The sequence below is a fragment of the Mastigoproctus giganteus genome, chromosome 3 (assembly GCF_048544385.1).
Source record: "Mastigoproctus giganteus isolate SK-2022 chromosome 3, ASM4854438v1, whole genome shotgun sequence".
In the NCBI taxonomy this organism is placed as follows: domain Eukaryota; kingdom Metazoa; phylum Arthropoda; class Arachnida; order Uropygi; family Thelyphonidae; genus Mastigoproctus; species Mastigoproctus giganteus.
Window position 1 is genome coordinate 255317825 of NC_143577.1, and position 16534 is coordinate 255334358.

The 16534-nt window shown below is 39.0% G+C and overlaps 1 protein-coding gene across 1 annotated transcript in view; it reads right to left on the reverse strand.

Annotated features, from left to right (window-relative positions):
* The window catches only part of Chc (clathrin heavy chain), a 496589-nt gene that overhangs the window by 242668 nt on the left and 237387 nt on the right, over window positions 1-16534 (reverse strand). The window contains exon 14 of the mRNA XM_090369802.1: window positions 4247-4318. Coding sequence (XP_090225928.1) covers window positions 4247-4318 — 72 coding nt within the window. The remainder of the gene's footprint in view (window positions 1-4246; window positions 4319-16534) is intronic.

A 16534-nucleotide genomic window follows, 5' to 3' on the forward strand; every position in this document is an offset into this window, starting at 1 on the left:
GCCAGGCAGGCACTTTACCTACCTGGCTAGCCCGATCGGCATCCTTTCTTCTAATTTCTTTTCTTTCTATCTTCAAATATTATTTCCTTAGATTTTTCACTTTTACGGCAGTTATTTCTTCTGCCTCTGTAGAGTCAGCCATGAGATAAGTCAAGTTATCATACTCTTCCTCCTGCTTTTAATCACTTCTTTATCTCAGTAATATACAGTACATTCAGTATACTCATATTCAAAACAGAGGCCTTTGCTTAACTGTTGCATTTCCCTTGGTTTTGGTGGCTGACTCCTGAAGAAAACACCAAAATCATCGTAATTGCAACAATAAGTAATTTCACATTGCTAATTTCATATTTTCTTTACAGGTATTTTCTTGCAATTTTACTATGGATTCAACAGATAGTTCTTTAGACTACACTTAACCCATACCAATAGGCTCAATATTTTTTACATTCATTTTATTCATTTTACACTCAATATTTATCTACATTCCTTATAGTTGCTAGGTTCTTCTACTATTAATGGAGTAATCTCGAACTATAATCCTTTATACATTTCATGCTCTTTACCTCCTCTCTTATAAACAAATCACACACACTGTTATAAAATAAGTTTCCCTATTCAGGAGACCCAAGTGTCAAAACAGTTAGAGATAGCACTGTGAAAATCGGTGGGTATGCCATTTAGGGTATGGGGAAGCGATTTGTAGAAGAAAAAAAAGGTTCAAATTTTTGTCACCAGGGGAGAAATTGGCACTGTAAACATGAGATGGAATACTTAACTTAGGATTACATTTTAATATCAGAACTTAGAAATTTACAGATATTGTTTTATGTGCTTTCCTTTGCTTGAGATGACATTCTGAAAATGGAGCACTGTGTGCAACAGTTTCGCATAGCATCTCATCGAGGATGTTGGCGACATGCTGTTTAATGCTTGCTTTCAAGTTGAAAAGTGTCTGTATGCCACCACGGTAAACTGTCAAGTAGCCCCCATAGCCAGAAATCACAGGAATTGAGATCTGGTGATCGGGCTGGACTGGTCAGAACTGTGGAAAGTCTCCAGAAATTATGCGATCATTTCCGAATGTTGAACGGAGCAGTTCCTTCACTTGTCGACCAGCGTGGGGGGGGCACCATCTTGCATGAACACTACAATCTCCAAGCATTGCCTTTCTTGCAGAGCAGGAATAATGTGATCTCTTAGAAGAGCACAGTACCATGCACTAGTTACTGTACACATTATGGGGGGAAAGCATGATGTAGACTCTTCAAAGAATAATTGTCTGATTATAAACTCTGCTGTGAATCCACACCATACTGTAACGTATGGACTTTGTAGCAATCTTTCATGCACAGCAGATGGACGAGAAGTTTCCCATATTCAGCAGTTTTGTGCATTTACAGTCCCATGTAAAATGGGCCTCATCAGACCACAAGATCATTCGAGCCCATTTATCGTCAAGTTCATACGAGCCAAAAATCTTAGAGCAAAGTCTATTCATTGTTGCCGATCACAAGACTTTAGTTCTTGCACTACGTGAACCTTATATGGGAACCAGCATAAAATTATTCAAAGCACTTTACGTACAGTAGACCAAGGAAGGTTCAAGTCTCTTGACACCTCTAGCAGGCACTACTGACTGGTAGTGTTTCGAATTCTGACCATTGCAATTGTCACTTCTCTGTTCCAATACATGATAGTCCCCTGCATGGAATTAGACCTAACTCCCCGGTCAGTTGCTTCAAATTTCTTTATTAGTTTTCGAAGCCCCACTGATGTCAAAAGTCCTTTACACAAACCTTTAAGTTTCTGATATTCACTAAGTGCTGCATTAGCATTACTATTATTCTGGTAGAACAGTTTTACTAAAAGATCCCGTTCCTTTTTTGTAACAGCCATAATTGTTATTGACAGTGGCATTGGCCTTTCTGCTTTTATCTAACAGGATGTCATTTGCATAAGCAGCATGTCTTGCAGTAAATGACAACTTTTACATATGTGCAGTGACATTTTCTCCCAGCAGCAGAAATTTGAACTAATATTTTCTTCTACAAATACTACCCTAAATGACATACCCACCTATTTTCACAGTGCTAAATCTTAACCGTTTTGACACTAGGGTCTCTTGAATAGGGAAGCTTACTTTATAATCACCCGGTGTGTGTGTGTGTGTGCGTGCGCAAAATAGGCCCTTGATTTAATGGACTAATTGGAGAGAGGAGTGTCCCCGCTATTACTGAAAGTCTGTTAAATCAAATGTATTTTAAAAACATTAATAACGAACTTATAATGTACAGGATGCATTAAAATATTATTAAAACGTACACAGTAATTTATACATGCCACTAAAAACATCTGTTAAAAATATAAAAATAAATTTACGACAGGAACCAAACTTTATTTTAATTAAACACATCAAAAACTATACAATATAACTAATGGAGTGTTTCCGCCACTTTTTTTTTTTTTTTCCTTTTTCTTAAAGCTCACACAGTTGTTTTCAATGTGAACATTAGTTTTTCATTTAAATCCATTTTAGACAGAAAAAATACTTTAAAATTCTTAAACCCCATTGGATAAAAAAAAAATACATAATATTCAATATTAACTTAATTGAAAGAATCACAATTTTCGGAGTCATCAATAACTGTCATATGGAGGGTGAGGTGTTAATTCCTTGCTTGTAGAGGGTTCTGGTAAAACAGGTCCAGTTGAAGTGGTCTTGAAGAAATCATCAAGACTCAGTTGCCTTAGTGCTGCTTTCTTATTACTGTAGATTGAAATTCTCTAAAATGTTCATAATACGGAAGCACATCAGGGTCTGATGATGATTCAACATAATGTATGATGTCTTATAACAGACAATTTAGGACGAGGTGCACCTGACTCTTCGTTTTTATCGTCATCATTGCCCTCTTGTTCTCCATGAAGATTTCCTGCAATCTCTACCTTACAAAAAATTTGATAGCCCAGATCACCATCATTTTTGAGACACTGTTCAACATTCTCAGTTGCCGGTACTCAGAAGAATGTCCCAAAAATTAGACGCCTCGACTTCCTAAAAGTTCATTTCAGGTTCTATGTCGTAGAACAAATTCTTCCAAGCATTGGTCAAGGTAGTAATCTTCATATCTTTCCACGCAGCTGCTAAGTTGAAGACAGCAGATCTGACACTGTATGCATATAAATTTTGCAGTGTGCTGGTGCCTCTTGTAGCATCTTCTGTTTCTTCCAAAACAACCATCACCTCTTCCAAAAACTTCTTATACAACCTCTTACATGCAACGATTACACCTGATTCAGCACTGTATCAGTGAAGCAGTGTTAGGAGTAAGAAAAACATTTAATTCTCCCATCCCTGCTAACTAACCTCTCAGCATTAGGGTGAGCAGGTGCATTATCTAGCAGTAAAACAGCCTTTATTTCATGAGAAGTAATTTTCAGCACATCTGTCTGATGTGTGATGCTATCAGATAAATATGTTCTAAATTTTGACTTCAAGACAGAAATTTTTTGTTCATTAAATCTGAAGTCCGTTAAATCAAGGGCCTACTGTGTACACACACTCTCTCGCTGCAGTAAAGGTTATTCCAATGGCAAACTATACTGCAACTTCTTCTAAGGTAATCTGTAGTGATATTTGTCTGAAGCAGATTTTGGAGCTTAATAATATGGCTACTCCACCATGCCACCATAGACAGAGGTCCGATCTTTACTGTGGAAAGTAGTTTTTGACTGAGGGATACCAGTTTCAAGTTTTGTTTCTTTCGTCTGATTAATCGATATAATCCAATTATTGGGTTATATTGAGTAATTAGGATAATGGCCTACTGGGTTTTACTGATTAATCAGATCATGTATGTCAACCAATATTGCTATGCAGGCCTCACTTTTCTCACTTTTTCACTTTTTTTTTAGATTATTCTATTTATGTCGATCCAATTTACTTTGTCTTTTTATGGAAAAATGGGACATGGAGTCCATATCCTCCTTTTTTCTGCATGAATCTACAGGCTCTGCAATTTTGCAAAGTAAAATGGGCATAATGGCAATCTAAAACAATTGTTCAAGGAAATAATATGCACATTCTAAATATTAAGACGAGAACCAACCAAAACCAAATAGAACAGCAAAATAAAAGACCAAGGGACCTGCCTCCACTTAGCAAGTAAGTGCAAGTTTGCACATTTTACTGCACAAACAACATTATCTTAATTTAAGAGATCAGTTTATAAAGAAAACTTACTTCTGCATTTAGAAGATGAGTATGTACAATGGCCCTCTTTATATCATACAGATCAGTATAATGTTCCAAAGCCTAATAAATTAAAAAAGTACATGAATACAGTTTGAAGCTTCAGAAGTTCTTATTAAACTAAAACAAACTGCTGTTATATAATGAAATGCATTCTTACATGAAATATTTTTGCACTAAGACAAAATTATGCTAAAATTAACAAAGCACTTATTAAATTCACACTTAATATGGAACTGATTATTTTAAGGGGAAATTATAAAAAAAAAAAAACAACGGGTGATAGAGACATCATGAAATTCAAATTTTAGGTAGCTGTATATTTGTGTGAAAATATTATGACTTAACCTTTTGGCCAAGAGATGGCATAAAAAGTCTTGCTCCACCATAAATAAACCTGGATATGTCACACTAATAATGGCAGTGGACATATATCCAGGTTTGCTGCAATCAGTGCTTGTTTATGTGGAACAAGATAGTTGCATTCCCAGATGCAACAAGAATTTAACTGAACAGTATTCTGAAAATCACTAATATGCACAAGCAGCCAAAGCATTTAACTGTAAATCTCAAATCCCTTTCTTGCCCTACAAGTGTTAATTCAATCCCTCCCAACATACAAGTTTCTTCCAGATTGTCATTTTCCAAGTGCATTTTGCTGCATCAGAAATAGCCACTTATCTGACCATCCAATTTTTTTTTTTTACATTGCCCTGAAGCAATGCTGCTTGATGCCCCTAACTTTTAACATAATCTCATATTTTGATATGTCCTATAATGTTTATATATACTTATTTATAATCTGGCATGACCACCAGGTCAGATGAGTTTATAATAAATCAGGAATACAATTGTTGATTGTATTTAATAGTCACATGTGTTCAAACCATGGTCCACTCAGTGTGCTACTACATTCTCACTCCTGACTACTCTGCCATGTCAATTCTGTGGCATTTTCCTGATTAGTTCTTTGTCAGGTTTCTACAATGAATCCAGAAAGGAAAGAATTTATAAGAATCTATAAGGCAAGAAGTTACATTTCTTATGATAATACTTTATACACAAAATTCACATGGCTTAATTACTGTTATTCATATTAATTCATTATGAACAACTGCATAATGTCCTCAACACATAATACAAATTAAAATTTGATCCCTTTTTATTACCAAATTTTGATAATGTTGATATCTTAATAAAACAAAGTAAAATATCTAGTCATTGTAGCCATGTTTCCCCCCCCCTAAACACAACTAAATTTATTATCATCATAAAACGCATTCATATTTATTTTTTTAATTGGAAGTGGCAGCATATCTATGCCATTTCACCCAAGGTTCCCCAATACTTCTGAATGGCTCTGTCTCGAATGAAATGAAAAAAGCATAAACACTGCAATTAAAGATGATAATAAACTTAATAAAAATAATGCATAATCCAAAACAGCATTAGCAAGGGCACATGATGCAAGAAAGAAAGCTTATAGCATCAGCCAAAAAAAAAAAAAAAAAAAAAAAACCCTTATTTCACCCATCCCTAGCTCCAAATGTTTGTCAAGTTCTGCCTTGAATCTATTTAAGCTATCAACTTCTACAACGACAGATGGAAGTTTATTCCAGCAATCAACCACCCACTGGGTAAAGGCAAACTTCCGCACATCTATCTTTCCTCAATTTGAATTTATGCCCTCTCGGCAATTATTCTGAGCAAGAGGAAGAATCCCATCAGCATTGAGCAAGCTCAAACCATTCAAAGCTTTATACGCCTCAATCAGATCACCTCGCAGGTGACTAGTCTCCAGACACTGGAATTTGCAAATCTTAAGCCTTCCTTCATAAGAGCAACCCTTTGTTCCATTCACTAATCTTGTTGCCCTTCTCTGTACTCATTCCAACAGCTCTAAATCCTCCTTAAAATGAGACCTCCAGACCTGTATATAGTACTCAAGGTGTGGCCTGACCACTGCCTTATACAAGGGGATAATCACCTCCTTTTCACTGCCAGAAAAATTCCTGTATATCATTGACAAGACACCATGAGCTACTCTTGCAGACCATCTGCACTGCTCAGAAAACTTCATATCTGCCTGCATAATTACCTCCAGGTCCTTTTCATTCTCTACCACTGGCAGTGTGGTACCACAGAGTTGATACGCTACTCTGGGATTACTGCTTCCCATATGTAGTACAGTCAGTCCTCGTATAACACGTGTTTACACTACATGAATTCAAACATACACGATTTATAAATAGGGGAGCGATATCTTATATATCACGAACCGAATTCGCTTATGCACGATTCGTCTTTGTGTTTACGAAAAATGGCAGACGAATGCGGAATCACCCCAACCGAACGCAACACGATAGGAATGAAGAGAAGATTCTGAATATGTATTTGTTTTTTATATCAGTGAAGGGGAAACACATTTCACCATAATAGCATAAAAACCAACACAATTCCAGCTATCAGTATAATCGCAAATGCAATTAGATCGAGTTTACTACCAGTTTATAACAGATTCCATTAGCAGAAAGGCAACTGGAAATTGTTTTTATTGTTTTATGGTAGTAACACCTAGAAATGTGCTTTGGTAAAATGTGAGGTGTTCATAGTGTGTCTCTGCCTTTACGGTGTTGTTTATTCAGTTGCTACACGCGCGCGCAGCTTTGTTTATGTGTATCAAGCGTGCCTCCTCGTTTTGTAATTGTGCTTTATTCCCTAAAAATAGCTAAAATACTTAAAAGGTGTGAAAAGGAAGCGTCCTGGGACACACTACAGATTCAGATAGAAAAAAAGCAATATCGATAAACAGAGGTGGACTGGGTCAAAAATTCTTACCAGGGAAAATTTATAGTGGCCTCATACCATGGTTTATGGCCAAAATCACACCGGCCTCTGGCCCACCGGGGTTTCCCTGGTAAGACTTATGGCCAGTCCGCCTCTGTCAATAGAGAAAAAATATGAAATTGTGAAACACTGAGCGAAATGAAAGACCATGTGATATTGCAAGTGCTACAGGCCTAAATGAGGAAACGCCAAGAATTACAAAGAATGCAGAGAAAATAAAAAACTTTCATAGCAAGAACAACTCAGTGCAATTAAAATCCATTTAATCAAGACAAAGAATTGGAAGAGATGGAACACCTGTCATCTGTTTGGATAGAAAATCAAACAAAAAACAAGTTTGCTTACGATAGAAGCAAAAGCATTAGCAATATTTTATTAGGTAATAATCGTAATAAAATACTTACGTATTTTATTATGATTATTTGTGTTTAGTAACAAATGTGTGTTCGATCTTGGGTGGTCGGCACCTAACCCTATTTTTCCCATAGAGCCTGTTCTTTATATTACACAATTTTGCATTGCATGAGGGTTTCTAGGAACACAACTATCATGCTATATGAGGACTGACTGTATTTTACATTTGTCACTGTTAAACTTCATTTGCCACATCTCAGCCCATCTGCTCAAATTTTCTAGATCCTGTTGCAGCAGTGTACTGTTAGTGTCATTAACAACCCTGCCAACCATCGTATCGTCTGCAAACTTGGACATTAAGCCTGATATACCATCATCAATATCATTTATAAATACAGAAAACAACAATGGACCCAACACTGAACCCTGAGGGACTCCGTTAATAACATTAGTCCATGAAGACGAGTGTCCATTGTGTCTTCTCCCACTCAACCACCCCTTTATCCACAGCAGCAATTTGCCTCCAATGCCACACTGTTCCAATTTGTGCAGCAGTCTTCCATGTGCAACAGTATCAAAGGCCTTTCTAAGATCCAAATATATGATATTAAAGTTATTCTTTGAATCAAATTCCTTTGTGTCTACGTCATAGCATACAATCAAATTAGTCAGACAAGACTTCCCCTTAACAAACCCACGCTGTGTCCAAGCTATAACTGAAGAAGTCTTATCTAGATGATCCTGCAACGCTGCTTTAACCATGCCTCCATTAATTTCCCTGGAACAGAAGTTAAACTAACAGGTCTGTAATTATCTGTGTCTCACTTTGATCCTCCTTTGTGGATTGGGATCACATTTGTACATCTCCATTCCATGGGTACCTCCCCTGAGTCCAGGGAAGCTCTCATAATTATGGCTAAGGGTTTGCTTACTTCCTTTGCTGCCTCCTTTAATATAACTGGATAGATTCCATCCACCCGAGGTGCCTTTCTTATGTTTATCTTCAACAATTTCTCGTCAGCTTTACTCTCAGTTATTACAAGATTATCTAGCTTACTGCCAGAGTTGAATACACCTCTGGCATTCCCCTCCCTGAATAACTCCTCATGTGTCAATGTTGATGCAAAATATCCATTTAGTTTGTTAGCTACCTGAGCAGGATCATCAACAGTTGAACCATCGATATCAAGTGGACCAATCTGATTCATCCCTTTCCTTCTAGAGTTTACATAAGTAAAGAACTCTTTGCTGTTTTTGTTTGCATTCTTTGCCAAAGATTTCTCGTAATGTGCTTCGCCTGCCTAACCTCCTTTGTACCTTGGTTACAGACCAGTTTGTATCTATCATAGGCTTCTGTGTTACATGTTAATTTATATGTATCCCATGCATTTTTCTTCTCTGTCACATGTCTAATTAGTTCATCTGACATCCAGTTAGGCCTAAATATTGAACAATATTTCTTTGTTGGTATGAAAAGCCTAGTAGCTTCCAAGATTAATTCTTTGAATGCTTCCCATTTTGAATTTGCTGTTGGTCTCACAGTATAGAATTTAAATACTATCTCAGACCACCGTAGTCACTTTACGAAAGCAAAAACCCTTCCATTTTCCCTTGATGGTAGTTACCTCTTTGAGTAAATCCCACTTCAGCACACTGTGATCACTGCCACCTAGCGGTTCCTTTATCTGCAGATTCTTAATGCATGAAGAATCGCTACTGATAATCAGATCAAGAGTATTACTCCCTCCAGTTGCCTCCCGAACATTATAAGACAATGATTTACTGGCCCACTGTTTCTCTGCACAATTGCTCATTATAGTCATCAGATTCATTTAGCCTATAACACACACCTACTCTCATTCTTTCCCAGTGCTCATGTCACACCAAACAGACTCGACATTGCATTGTCCACCAACATCAATTGAATGCACTTCCTTAGATTTTGTGTTTCTTAACTAACAGCATAACCCCTCCCCCCTTTGTCATGTATCCTTTCTGTACACATTGTACTCCCCAAATTCCAGTTCTGCACTGCTTATGTCTGTGTGATACGATGTCTGATATCCCAACAATATCTGCCTTTGATATCTTGACTTGCACTTCAAGCTCATCGAATTTATCAACTATACTCCTAGCATTGGTGTACATGCAAGTATACATGTACCTGTTTCTACTCTTAGTTACCCTAACATAGCCCATGTATTTACTTGTTCCACTGACTCCCAGCAGTCCTGAAAATCCCCATTGCCTTGCTTTCCAGGCTGCTGCTCAATTGCATTTCAAAAGTACTGCAAGAATCACTTTTACCTCTGCCAGTGGCTACTGTTAATCTAATTGTCCATGTATCCCCCCCCAAGCTAGCAGTTTTCCAACCCACCTAACTCTGCCTCAATAGCATCAGCAAATATTCTTGCACCCTTCCTGTTTAAGTGTATCCCATCCCTGTAGAAGCAGTCCCTCCTGTTAACAAGCACAGACCAGGCTGAGAAAAATTCTACCCCTTGAGCCTTGCACAATCTCTCCAGGGCTGAATTGATCAACAAGGCTCTCATCATATATTCCCTCCTATCGTGTCTGGGTAGAATTGCAGAATTTCAAATTCAATTCTAACTCACAGCTTTTTTTTTTCAGCATTGACTTGTACTTGTTAAGTAATTCCGCTGGTCTCCTACTCTTAATATAATTAGTGCCAACCAACATGTTGGCACTAATGATATTTAGTTGGTTTTTGGGTTTTATTGGCGCATTAGCAACTAAGGCTATAATGCACCAAAACCAAGTGACATATAAAAAATTTAAACTTTCACTGACCTAATTACTTAGGTCACCATGTCAGCGTATAAAATAACAAAGGTATAAAATGTAGAAAAGATAAATCAATAAAGAAATAACAATAACATGTAAATTTTAAATACAAGTAAAAACCTTTATTGATTTAAAACAGCTAAAAATAGCAGACACATGGTCATTGTCGGATAAAATCTGACTGAGTGTATACGACTCAGCCAGATGATTAAAAGCAGTAAAACGGATATTACTAAAATCTGGACAGTCAATTAAAATGTGTCTGATAGTTAAAATTGTGCCACAGGACTCACACATAGGAGGGTCATCAGCCCTCAGCAAAAACGAATGAGTCAAATGACTATGTCCTATGCGGGTCCAAGCAAGAACAACTTCCTCCTTATGATTCCTGCGCAGGCTAGACTGCCACGGTTCAATTACAGGATTTATACAATATAATTTATTCGCAGTCTGTCTATTCAAAGAATCCTGCCATTGGGAGTGTATCTTCTTGTGTATTTTTTGCCTGTAGTCTGTATAGGGGACTGACAGGCAGCGATTATTATTGGGAATTGGTGATTTGACTGCGGTGTCAGCCAAATCATTTTCACTAATCCCAATGTGGCTGGGAATCCAGCAGAAGCGGATATCATATTCACGTTCATGGAGAAAGTCAATCTTCTGCTGAATACAAGACAGAACCGGATGAGGATTATATCTCACAGATATTAAAGCCTGTAACATGCTGAGAGAGTCGGAATATAAAATGAACCGTTGGTATTGGCATTTACTAATGTGATCCAAGGCTAACTCTATAGCGTGCAGCTCTGTAGTAAATATGCTGCATTCAGAGGGAATCTGCTCTGATGTAGTGCTGTCTGTAAAGACAGCAGCAGATCCCACATATGATTCAGACTTCGAACCGTCTGTGTAAACTGGCGCGAAGTCAGAATGTTCGGTTCTGTGTGCTGAATGAAGCTGCAGGTAGACAGATGGAGTGTCCGACTTTCCGCAATTTCTAAGGAAGAAGTCACATGTTGGAACATGAGCATGCCAGGGTGGAAGGGGTTGCTATGGTGTTTGGGCAACCTTGTCTACCTTGATATTAAGTTCTTTGACTAGCTCTTGGAGATGAATACTAAAAGGACGATTGGCAGTCTTACGGGTGTTGTACAAATTTTCCCATCATGGCTCAAAAACGAATGGCCACATAGGATGGTCTGGCAGGGATTTCAGTTTTAAAGCATATTTTAGAGACAACTGCTTAAGTCAAAGCGATAAGGGCGGTTTGTTTTCTTCGACGTATAAGCTCTGGACGGGAGATGTTCGATATGCTCCAATAGCGATACGGAGAGCCTGATGATGGATAGGATCCAGCCATCGAAGTACACTGTCTCTGGCCGAATTGTATACCAGGGACCCATAATCTAGTCTGGATCGTACAAGTGCACGGTAGATGCGTAATAGGGTGCATCGATCCGCACCTCAAGATGTAGAGGAAAGAGCGCAGAATATTCAGACCACTTGTACACTTTGTGCGGAGTTGACGGATGCGATCCAGAAAGGTCAGCTTTTTATCAAATACGAGTCCCAAGAATTTTGTGTCCGCCGCTACTGGAATAGCATTTTGTCCGAGCCTTAATTCAGGTTCAGGATAAAGATTACGCTTATAACAAAAATGTACGCAAACGGTCTTCTCCGGCGAGAACCTGAAGCCGTTAGCAAGTGCCCAAGAATTAAGGCGATCAGTGGCTTTTTGCAGTTGTCTTTCAATAACCCTCATGTTGCATGACTGACAAAATATGCTAAAGTCATCAACATAGAGGGCACTGTTTACAGTTGGAGGAAGTTGTTCTGTGATGGAACAGCATTCACAGCTGCTTGGACGATAATTTCTGTGATGTACGTTACTGCATCATTGATAGGCTCCTGACTGACGGTACTGAGGTCAAATTTTGCCTGATGTTGGAAGGCAGTCCAGTCAGCCTGATCAATCTTCCACCGTGGTAACCTGAAAGGAAGACACGGTCTCCCACTGTGTAAAGAGGTTATCACAGGGAAGTGATCACTTCCGTATGGGTTCTCCTCCACTTCCCAAGTGAGTGAAGGGAGTAGAGAGGGGGAGCAGATAGAGAGATCAATGGCAGAAAAAGTACGGGTAGGCATGTGGAAGAAGGTGTTTGTTCCAGTATTTAAAAGGGAAAGGTCATTGTCATTTAGCATACGCTCTATGACTTGTCCCCTTCCATTGATGTTAGCACTACCCCACAGGGTGTTATTCCATTAAAATCCCCAAGAAGTAAGAAAGGGGGAGGCAACTGCGTTACAAGATCATCAAGGTCTTCCTGGGAGATGTTAGTCCCAGGTGGCAAATAAATAGAGCAGACAGTTAATAAAAATCCCACTGAAAGGCGAATTGCAACAGCCTCTATGCTGGTTGTCACTAGCAAGGGCTGAACTGGGGGGTCTGGTTGCCCACAAGGATAGCCACTCCTCCATGAGCAGGACCATCCGCAATTCTATCCTTATGAAAAATTGTGATGTTATGCATGGTGGGATCATCATTTGCCTTTAGATAAGTCTCCTGCAAGCAAAAGCAAACTGGCTTGTGCTTTTGCAGAAGGGCCTTGATGTCATCAGTATTTCCCCGGAATCCACGACAATTCCATTGTAGGAATTTAGCCATTATTTTGGCTTGGTGGGTCCATCAGGCGGTTTCCGAGGTGCTGAGGGCTTACTTTTTTCAGTCTTGGATTTATCTCTTTTGGGGAAGAATGGACGCTGTCCCGTGTCCATTTCTTCCTCCGCAAAGAGTTCCAAGACTGATTCATCCTGTGCCTCCTTATTTTCCAAATCCATTGTTTCTGGTATCACGGGTGATTCTTCTGAACTTTTTGGCTTTTCTTTACCACTTGGTTTTGGTAGTGGTGGAGCACTAGGGGGTACGGATATAGGAGTGGCAACTGATTGTGTTTTTTGGACTCATAAATAACGTGCAATCGGAGTGAATGACTCTCTTGGTGGTATAGTCATCTCAGTTTGTGTCCCGATAGTGCACTTAGCAGAAACCTTCTGGGCATATGAAAGTGTCCCGCTATTTATTGGTTCGATACGTTTTCTGGCCTCTGGGTAGGAGATATTTGGCTCTGTTTTCAGTTTTTGGATTTCTTTTTCATCCTTCCCCCGCTGGCATGCTCTAGAGTAGGCAGGGTGCTCTCCTTGGCAATTGACACAGATCGGTTTTGGAGCTGAACATTCCTTGCTCTCGTGGTCTTTAACACCACATCGAGCACAGGCAGGGTTACCACGACAAGATGTTTGTGAGTGGCCGTATTTTTGGCATCTAAAACACCGTAGTAGGTTTGGGATATAAATTCTCACTGGGCAGTTTAGATAGCCTGCCTTGATGGAACTTGGAGGCCGTGGGGTGTTAAACGTGAGGATAAGAACTCGGGTAGGGACGAGATTCCCATCCTTCCGTATCGATATTCTTTTGACAGCTGTCACTCCTTGGTCTCTTAATTCAGAGCAGATCTCTTCTTCAGAAACATGAAGGTCCCACTCATAACACCTCGTGAAGAATTCAGAGTTTTGTGGGGGGTTACAGTGATAGGTATTCCCCCCTATGGATGTAGAGTTCAAGATTTTTTCAGCTTGTTTTCTGTTGGAAGCTTCAACCAAAAGGTCGCCAGAACGCAGTCATTTAACGGATTTTGGTGAACCTGCCAACCCTTCTAATCCTTTCTGGATAAAGAAGGGTGACATCTTTCCAATTGACTGCTCTCTGGTGGAATGGAGAATGAGGAAAAGTGGTGTCACTGATGATGGTGGTGGTGGTGTATCCTCAGTCCTGGCTCTTTTTGCAGAGGTGTTTTCTGCGTCATCATTTCGATTAGGTAGGGGCCTTGTTGGGGCCCCAGAAGAATTTGAATTTATAATACTCATAAGAGTAAAATAAAAATTTCCGATGCCCTAAGTACCTCACCCACCACGGAGCCCTACGAGGGGACGCCCACCCGTGAACTAGCAGGTACTGCGTACACGAATGGGACACCAAGTTAGCTTAGAGGCACCGTACCCACGTTTCCAATAAGCCTTGATCCCGTCCCAGGACCAAAGGGAGAGAGACATTGGAACACAGTTGACCCTAGTAGTAAGAACCACATGCTGATTGATCCCAGTCGGGCCAGTCCGGGACCACCCGTCTTGTCAAAGCAGGGGCCAAAGTGGTGTATTAATGCTGGGCCCCTCAACCACCAGGATCCCCCTTTCCGAATTCCACGGGTCACGGCTGCACACGCCGGATTCCAACGATGTAACCCTGGAACCAAGGTATGGGCGTTAGATCCCAGTGATGCTAATCTAGAAAACCAGCAGCATCACTGGGAGGTCCCTTCACCACGTACAGGTGCCCACATCGAGGGGGTGCCAACATGTACAACAATATCACCCTTTGTGCCCTTAAAAGATGATATCTGCTCTACGTCATCAACCTTTGCTCTGGTCCTGTTCCATCTATCCTTTTTTCACAATATGTTCCCCGTTTCCCTGACAATAGTCACCTACAACAACTAGTTCCTTTGTGACCAGCGCATTCTGCTTTGGGTTTTGCCACTGTGTTTGACGTTCAAGTGCAAGCTCTGGCATTGATGTGGGCAGCTGAGAGCTTGATGGACCCCTCAAATTAAATCCTTCGAGGGTATCCACCCTGTCCTTCAAGCTCTCATATAAGCCCATAACAATGCTGAGTTGGCGCTGATTTCCTTGCACTCCTTACATCGTGCACACATAAAGACATTCCCCTTGGCAATATCATGTCCCGTTCCTGACTGCTCGACAAACATCAAACAAGCAGTACATTTCAATAGACTGATTCAGAGGACAACTGCCCCCCCTCAGTTCTCCCCTGAGCCACAGCACTTCCATTAGTTTGAGCCTCTTGCTTTGCTGCTATGATGAGTCATGATTTCTATTCAAGTTCAATAAAATTCCAATACAAAATATAACCCTAAACATATCCCAATGCAGTTATAACACTAATATATATATATATATATAAAAAATATTAAAGATAATAGAAAAAGTAAATCAATCAAATAATACATTCTGGGATTTAAGAAAATGCAAAAAAAAAAAAAAAATATTACTACTTTTTACCCACAATCCAGATGACTTCAACTGGGGCCAACCACCCAGACTGAAGGCAAAAAACGACAAGAGGTTCTCTGTTTCTGTAATGATCAGTATATGCTAAGTAATTTAAATCTAAACCAAATATAAACCAATATAGGCCAAATATAAATCAAATATAGTAATTAAAAATTTTAGAATCAAAAGTAAGAAAATATAAGTAAATTATATGTGTAAGCATATATTAATCATCGTTGACCTGACAGAGAACGTAATTTAATGATTAAAATAAGATTAAATATATAATACATACTACATATTTACTGTATCCAGGACATAATGTAATAGTCATCAAAATAATGTGGTGTCCCCTATGTGATGGATATGGTAAAAATAAATATAAATAAATAATTAATCAATTAGCCAATCAAATCTAAGTTAATGCAAAGAGAAACATGCAGATAGTAAGAAGAAAAACTAAAGGAGTAGGAATAATAGAACCTGAACTCCACAAAGGCAAAAAATAGTGGTATAGGTAAGAAATAGTTTCTCCTACATCCTCGGATTGCCCTAATAATTTCAGAGAAATAAAAATAAGGAGTGTAGGACAACTTAAAGACATTACAAGATATAAGTTGTTGCTCGGGCATGCCCGGGATTGCAAACCCGTTCCTATAGTAGGACCAAATTGTCCTACTACATTACATTATGTCCTGGATATGACTATGTATAAATATAGTGCAAATGCATCAGGAATACATAGCTATATCTGAATAAATCAGATTATTAATAATAAAACGGCATCGTTTTAAGTTATATCTCATATTGTGAATACCTTCACAACGAGTTGCCATGATATTGCACTACTTCGAATAAGTAACGCTTCACCTAAGGAGAAGACTAATGTTACTTATTCTCAGATGGATAAGTAACATTAGTCTTCTCCTTAGGTGAAGCGTTACTTATTCGAAGTAGTGCAATATCATGGCAACTCGTTGTGAAGGTATTCACAATATGAGATATAACTTAAAACGATGCCGTTTTATTATTAATAATCTGATTTATTCAGATATAGCTATGTATTCCTGATGCATTTGCACTATATTTATACATAGTCTAGACTCCTTCATAGCTTGAGGCTTATGCCCTAAACGCTTGAGTCCT